The 7869-nt window shown below is 48.1% G+C and overlaps 1 protein-coding gene across 1 annotated transcript; it reads left to right on the top strand.

The window, feature by feature from the left end:
- The first annotated feature begins 1554 nt into the window (after nt 1–1554).
- On the top strand, nt 1555–4186 carry LOC119386351 (uncharacterized). Its single transcript, XM_037653672.2, has 2 exons — nt 1555–1845; nt 3749–4186. Exons 1-2 carry the CDS (start codon nt 1555–1557, stop codon nt 4178–4180), a joined length of 723 nt encoding a protein of 240 aa, XP_037509600.1. The 3' UTR covers nt 4181–4186.
- The last annotated feature ends 3683 nt before the right edge of the window (nt 4187–7869 follow it).

Below are 7869 nucleotides of genomic sequence, written 5' to 3'. Positions count from 1 at the left end.
GGTTGGATTAACGCTTTCCCGCAGTTGTGTTCGCCGCCGTTCTCTTCTTCACTGTAGAGTTCGTCCCTGTGATGAAACTTGGCCGACGATTTGTACGCGCCCCTCCTCCTGTTGCTGCCTTCCCGCGTGTACTGCTGCATATCTCTGGAATACGGCGGATCCCAGTAGTCCCCTGTTGGGGCGTTGTAAGCGGGCATGTCACGCGCACTGTGCACAGGCGTGTCGCGAACGCTACGATGAACGTCATGAATGCTGTACTTCACGTCGCGAACGCTTTTGGTCCCTTCGCGAGCAGCTTTCGTCCCGTCGCGAGCACTGTTCGGGAAGTCGCGAGCACTTTGCGCCACTTCGCGCTCTTTGCGCGCAATGGGCGCCTCCGCTTCCACATAGTCTGGCCGCTGCTTGAACATCACGTCGGCCAGAGGCCTCCCGCGGTTTTCCACTACGCAGAAAGTGTCGTCCCTCTGCGCCACAGACCGGTACGCGATCTGTGCGTTGAAGGCTTTCAAGAGGCACAGGACGCACAGCAGCAGTGCGATGGCTCCTATAAAAAGACTCGTGACGATCGCGAAGAGGATGAAGGCCAATGACGGCCGGTGCCTGGCCGGCTGCTCCACGGTCTCGACGATGATCTGGTCAAAGGCCGGCGATTCGTGGCGCCGCCGCTTGGCCGCGCCGCTGGCATCGTCTTCGTGCCACGGCTGCGGCGTCGCGGCGCTCGCCCATTCTCCGTGGAAGGCGGCCGAGGCTACTGCACCGTCCTTGATGATCGTCGGCGCCGATGCCACAGCCCCGATGGCCGCCAACACGACGACCAGAAGAATGGTGGCCCTCATGCCGCTTCCGCGTCGATCTCCCGCCTTACGAGCCCGACCTCATCGCGCCTTCCGCGGCCGCCGGCGGACGCGCGTTCCGCAAGACAGCAGGTGCCGCTGCTGGAGCAGTGTCTACTCGTCATGATGATGTCTGTGCTACGTTACGTTTCGTTGATACCCTATGGCATAGAGTTTAATGTTTAAGCTATATAAAGATTCCTTACGATATGTCAAAACGAAACGAAGCAGCTTTGTTTTTAAGAAAGTTCTGCTTTGTAGAGTGATACCGAATTTCTCAATAATCATCTTCCTTCACAAGGCGCAGTGGTCTGATGTAAGCAAATACGAAGATAGCCAATGTTCTACACACGTGCAAAAAATAACTCTTGTGTGCCCCATGCCCTATGTCATCCACCGCGGCGTCCTTCACATATGTGGCTGTATATCTGCGTGCAGATATCTGCACGCGAATATACAGCCTTGGAAAGAACTCAACGGAATCTGTACAACTAAACCCCTTCAAAACAGCTTGGCAGAACGACTGTTGTGTGGACGATACGCGTAAGATGCAGACGACCAAGAGTCAATGCGGCATATGTGACTGATTTGTATGCTTCTGTAGAACGAGCAGGCTGCCCTCAATCCTTAAGTGGCATCGCATAGGGCAAAGCGACACTATCATCGATTGCGTAAACTCACATCCAGTTGGCGCCGCTGCCGCCGCATGGCTTGTGCAGCCATGGCTGCTTCGGCGGCCTCCCTGTACGCCCGGCTTGTGGCCGGGCTGCTGTTGATCTACGCCATTGCGGTTGCTCGTCCCACCACCAGGACCGAGCATACCTCGCTGCTGGAGCTGAAGAAGCATCAGTTCGTTCTGCCGATCAGCCGCGCCGCCGCAACCGCTGCCCACAACCAGAGTGGCGACCTGCTCAACATCAACGGCAGCCTGGTCGGCGTGAACGACAGCCGCCTGCCGGCGATGTTGCTGAGCTTGTACGACAATATGTCCCGCCTCATACTAGAGGAACAGGTAAGCTTACAATGATGCCTTTTATTAAGGCAACGCTGTAACAGTTGCGGCTCATTGACGGATTTTGCGGAGTCTCGCTGAACCGCAGCGGGGTGGTGCTATTGATTCAGTACTCTCTTAATTCTGTTTTAAGTACGTTGCACTTTAGGGACCCGGCTTGTCGTCCCGGCTTTAGTGGCCCAGCTTGTGCGTAGATCTCACGTGGCGTGATCACGCTCAAAATCAAGTGGTCAATACAGGCCTAAAACAAGTCTAGCAATGTTCAAAGCCGGTTAAAATTAACGAACAAGGTCTAAAATAATATAATTAACAGAAATAACCAAGAAGTAATCGCAATAATTAACTTAAATGTCGCTAAAAACACTTCGGAAACATGCAGCTGACACCCGCGCCGAGCAAGAGAGGGCGCCACCGCCTCGCCAAGCGCGCGATTGCCCCTCTCACCGGCGCAATTCTCCGGCGCCTTCGTCGCTACATCTGAAGGGGGAAACAACCTTACGGAACTCGCTGCAGACGACACGTATCTCAACTGCCGTAACAAGCAGGAAGTCGATAAAGCGCAGCAGAAAAAGTAGCGCGCGTGCCACACACCGAGTTTGCGAATCTCCCTAACAAGATTCTACTCGTGCCGGGGAAATTAACCCTTGCGTGCTTCCCTCAAACATTGACGTCATCGACGGTTTGGTAAGCGGAGCAGTGGGAACTCTACGAACGGGAATCGCTGGTTGCCCGTGCTTACGCACTTGCTCAGGTTTCAGAGTAGTGGAACTGCATTTAGCGCAGGATTTAGAGGTACACCAATCGCTTCACAAGAACGACATTTTTATAGTGCGCATTTCAATAGTAATTTTTGTATTGGATGTTTTGATATTGCGTGATATTGCTTTGCGTGGATAGTGCTTTCGATACGCTGATGACGTTATTTTTTAGTAATGTCTGTTTTGCGTTGATGTAACCATACTTACCCTTCACCCAATGCCTTTTTGGAGGCCTATGAGATATTTGAAATGAATAAATAAAATCGTAAAAGGGTCCCTTGCGCATTCGCATAAGACAATTCGAAGACATTATCATCATCATCGTCGGAGCTTGAGAGATCACGTGTGTAGCTGCACACTTTGTTGATGCGGTGGTTGATGATGATGATGAATAATTGCAGCACAGCTCTAATGGGTTTGCAGATTTCAACCACCCACTCGTTACGCATTTCACATGATGTGACGCTTGGTGCCATTTTAAGCTTCTGCCGCACAATATAGGGTCATTTTCCAGAGTGGTTTCAAGCACACACGTGGCTCTTTGGGTAATAACAACAACAACAACAACAATAATAATAATAATAATAATAATAATAATGATGATGATGATGATGATGATAATAATAATAATAATAATAATAATAATAATAATAATAATAATAATAATAATAATAATAATAATAATAATAATAAAATCTGGCGTGGCTTTGTGGTAGACTGTTTGACTGCCACGCAGTATACCTGGGTGCGATTCCGGCTCGAACCCTGATTTTTTGGTTAGCTCACTAACGCCACGTGGGTTTTTCTACCGCATGCCGCGTTTTTCAAGGCCACCGTCTGGCGAGGCACTTAGGGCTTTAGCCTTATTAAAACCTTAGGCACGTACTTCTCGGGAAGTGCAAGGACCTATACAGACCTTGTCAACCAGTGCCTTCGAATCACAAGGTTTCAACCAGTGTGTGTGTTCATTTCCCTATTTGCTGTGAAAATGACCACACATACTGCATCTCGGAACATTGCTTTCAAAATCTTAATCTCGTAACTGGCACACCGGATCGGTAGGCGTTACTTGTTAGTCATTTTTGGGTGGCCTTCGCGTGCGTAACGAAGTTCACACAGTATAGTAGAGCCGCCTCTCTGAGCAGGACGCCAAGCAGAGGGCCGCCCTTCACGATTCCCTGCAAGAGGCCATGTTCGAGAACATGGAGAATCTCGTGCTACCCGGCATGAGCGTCAAGAAGCGTGCCAAGCTGCGCAAGCTCGTGTACAGCTCCGTCACGGACAGATTCTACGTCGCCCAGCGCTTTGTCCTGGTCGGCATCATTGTCGTCGTCGTCGCCGTGTCCCTGATCGTGTTCGTGTACTGGTTCGTCGCGTACGTCATCAGGGGCGCCATGCGACGCAGTCCCTCCGACATCGGCATCACCGAGCTCGAGGACCTCGACATCTACTCGACCGACGACGACGGCTCCTCGGCCGGCCGCTACAAACGGGCCAAGATGAAAATGAGCCTGACCGACCCGAAAATTATCCTCTCTCCGCGAAACGCGCTCCTCGGCTACAGAACGCTGCCGTGAGATCGAGTGCGTATACATACACATAGCCAGTGCTGCAATCGTGGACTTTACTTCTCCGTGCGTGATTAAATAAGCCCTCACTCGAGACTTCGACGCCAGTCAGGCTGCAGGCGTCGTCTTTGTCAACCATTACTTGTTTGTGATATCCAGCGTGCGTGCAGCCGACTACAGCACTAAATGCGCGCGTTGTTGGTGTAAGGACCGAAAAGGGGCGTAATTGTTCTTATTTAATACAGCTGAACCTCGTTATAACGCAGACTGATATAGCGAATTATTGGTTATAGCGAAGTAAAAAAATCACCGGTGATTACGATACTCCCTAATGCGAATTCTTAGCGCAGCTTCGTGTTAGGGCAACGCCAACTGTGCTTTACGTTTTGGTTATCTGCAGCTGTAGCAATGGAATATTTGTTGCATATGGCCACAGAAATTGCCAGCGCTCGGGTGCTACGCACGTCACTCTGTGCATTGCAGGCGTCGCGAACCAAGCGAAACGCCGACAGCCCCGTTACAAGCGAAGCCGGCCGCGGCCCGCAGTGCACGTGCCAGCCCTGCTTGCGATCTCCGACCGAGGGGCCAGCGCGCGTGACGGAGGAAGAAAGCGAGGTTAGAGGCCAGTGGCTCGTGATAGCCACAGACCCGCGTTCGCTCTCTTTCGTCCTCGTTCGCTCTATCGGTTTCACCGACGCCAGGCCAAGAACGTCGACGCCGCTCAATGCAGGAACGGAGAGCTGCGCTCTAATACGAACTTTGGTTGGTTACGCTTAATTTCAATGACATTTTATAACGAAGCCAAAAACACAGGGGCCGCGATATCGGCTGTAGCGAAGAAATATTTGTTTCGTGCGAAGGCTCAAAACTCGAAACGTAGTAATAAAAAGCCAAGTAAATATTAAAGACACTTCGCAACCACTTTGAAAATGTTGCGGATACTGTCGTCCAGTGCCAAAAAAAAAGCGCATTTGATTGGTTGCGCCACCGTATGAACGGAAGTTTGAAATGCCACAAAGAGACGGCTAAGGATTACCCTCGTTTATAGTCGATTTGGAGCCTAGAATGATGAGTCTTTGTATATAGTACTTTTCCGCGAGCAGATTGCCAGTTTGTTACAGCCGATTTCTATCTGTACTGTTACAGCAAATATCGGATATAACGAACTACCTTATGGCCCCGACGCTGCTCCGTTATAGCAAGGTTACACTGTAGTCGTTTTCCCGCCAAATGGGCAGTGACGTGAGGACTGGCTGGCCACGAGACTTGCGCTTTGATTCACATCTTGGTTTTACATGGTGTTCTGGCGTTGTACACGATGCTGCAGGGTTCGATTCCCCATTCAGGAGGGTCTGCATTCAGGAGGGTGCAGTGGTATCGGAGCCAAAGGATGCAGGACCTTCAGCTTACATTATCATTCTGCAGGAAAGACCCCATACCAGCGCCACTTCGCATTGTCTTCTTACCTGCCGCATATGGTCGGTCGTGAAAACGCATATTTTAACGCGATCGCGTTAAGAGCTCGTTTCGCAGAAATTCCGGTGTCGGTGGCGTCTTTGGTTGCGAGCGAAAAATCAGCGTTGTCCGTGAGTGAAAATTCGAGGTAGATGCAAACAAAGTCGGATGGCGTCCGCACTTTGGCTTTCCTTGCGGCACGGTTCAGGTCTCCACCGAGAAACGAAGGCAGGCTAGCGATTAGGAAGGCGATACGAGCACGGTCCTATTACGCTATCGCGTTCTACTAAAGAGGCGCTAGCTTTTGGGTTGTCGAACTTTGTCTTTACGTTCACTTTTTCTATAATCCTATGTACCACATTTTTAGAAGGATCCATTTTTCGTTTCCTATTCATGCTTCCTTTCAAAATCGCACCGTAGTAATTAATATGGTGTTAATCACTACGACTCATCGAATGGGAGGACACGACCATTGACTGATTTGAGCAGATCTTGGGCTGCGCAGTTACTGCCACGTGCCGGAGCCGCGCTCTGTTCAATGACTTTAGTTATGAATTACACAGTAGCGACATCAGCGCGCTCGTGATCACACCGAAAGTGAGCCGACGCGTTTAAGATAAAAAATTATGGCAGCTTCGCACTACTGATGCCAAGCCTGAAGGAAAAGCGCAGCTTGCTGGCTTTCCTTGTTTCTCTTTTTTTATTTCTTTGTTCTCTATCTTTCTCTGTTTCTTGTATGGTTTTTTGCATCTGTTTCTTTCTATTTCTTTCTATTTTTTCCATCGCTCTCCATCTATTTCTTTCTCTTTCTCGCTCTTTCTATCTTTATTTCCCTTTCTTTCTCACTGTGTGCTTCTTTCTCTCGCTTTCTTTATTTCTCTTTATTTCTCTCTTTCTCTTCCAATTGCTCTCTTTTTTTCTGTCTGTTTTTCGTGTCTGTTACTTTCTCTGTCTTTCTTTCTATCTTTCTTTCTATTCAGTTCGATTCATTTATTCTAATTATAACCGTACTTCCAGCACAACTGCAATGAAAGCTAACTTATGCCTTCCATCACTAGCGTCTCGGAGGAAGATAGCACGCTTAACTTCGTTTCGCAAGTTCTATCATCCACCTCTTCAAAATGACTTCATTTCACAGCTGCATTACTTATCGTACCGTATCGACCATCGCTACAAAGTCATAATTAAAACGGGAAATACTAACACTTTCAGTCATTCCTTCTTCCCCAGAACATCCCGGCAATGGAACCACCTTCCCAATGGCATAGTCGCCATCAGTGATAAGTTTAACAAACTTTTTCGCGAGGCTGTAGCTAAAATTGTTTAACTAGGAAATTTTAGCATGTTCTTTTTATCGTTTTGATGCTGAGTAATTCAGGAAAAATGTGCTAACATTGTATGTGCTGCAATTATTATATGATGTTACGTTGTTTCTTCATCTTAGTACTTACAGTCATTTGCGCAAAGTATTGCCTAACTATATGTATTGTTATTACCGGTGTGTTGTTTTATTAGCTACTGTATTACTTCCTAGGTGTATGATATTACTGCCGAATTATTGTACAATTTCCAGTTTACCACTCCCCTCTGTAATGCCCTCGGGCCTTGAGGGTACAATAAATAAATAAGTAAAAATAAATAAATATCTTTATCGCTCACTGCTTCTTTCTCTCTCTCTTTATTTCTCTCCTTCTTTCTCTTTCTGTCTTGCCTCTGTTTTTTTTTTCTATCTCTTTTTCGTGTCTGTTTCTTTCCATATCTCTCTCTCTCGCTCTATGTCTTTATCTGTCTTTCTATCTTTTTTTTTATTCCCTTTATTTCTCTCTATTTTTCTCCTCTTCCTTTCTGTCGCTTTCTTTCTCTCTATTTTCTATCTATTTTTTCTATCTCTTTCTTATTCTCTCGCTTTTTCACGCGTTCGTTTTCGTTTGACACTCGCACCTGCTGTACACGGTAGAGGGGCTTGCCCAATTCCTGTGGCGCATAGCCACCTGAGGAGTTCTGCACGACGGAGCACAAGTTACCGATAGCTTAAACGGCTTCACTTTAAGGAGAATGAAGAGAGCGCGTGCCGGTTCATGACGATGATAGTTTTTTACGACGGATCACAAAAAGTTCGCTGTTAAAAAAAAAAAGTGCCCAGGGTCATGACGCCCGCTGAAGCAGTTTAATTCTTGCCCCTTTTTCATCCCATCGATCAATTCTTCAAGCGCCTTGATGATGACATGAATTACGTAGCCATC

This window comes from Rhipicephalus sanguineus, chromosome 3 (assembly GCF_013339695.2).
Source record: "Rhipicephalus sanguineus isolate Rsan-2018 chromosome 3, BIME_Rsan_1.4, whole genome shotgun sequence".
NCBI lineage: Eukaryota > Metazoa > Arthropoda > Arachnida > Ixodida > Ixodidae > Rhipicephalus > Rhipicephalus sanguineus.
The sequence above is the reverse complement of the archived record's forward strand: the minus strand, read 5'-3'. Positions and strand labels throughout refer to the sequence as shown.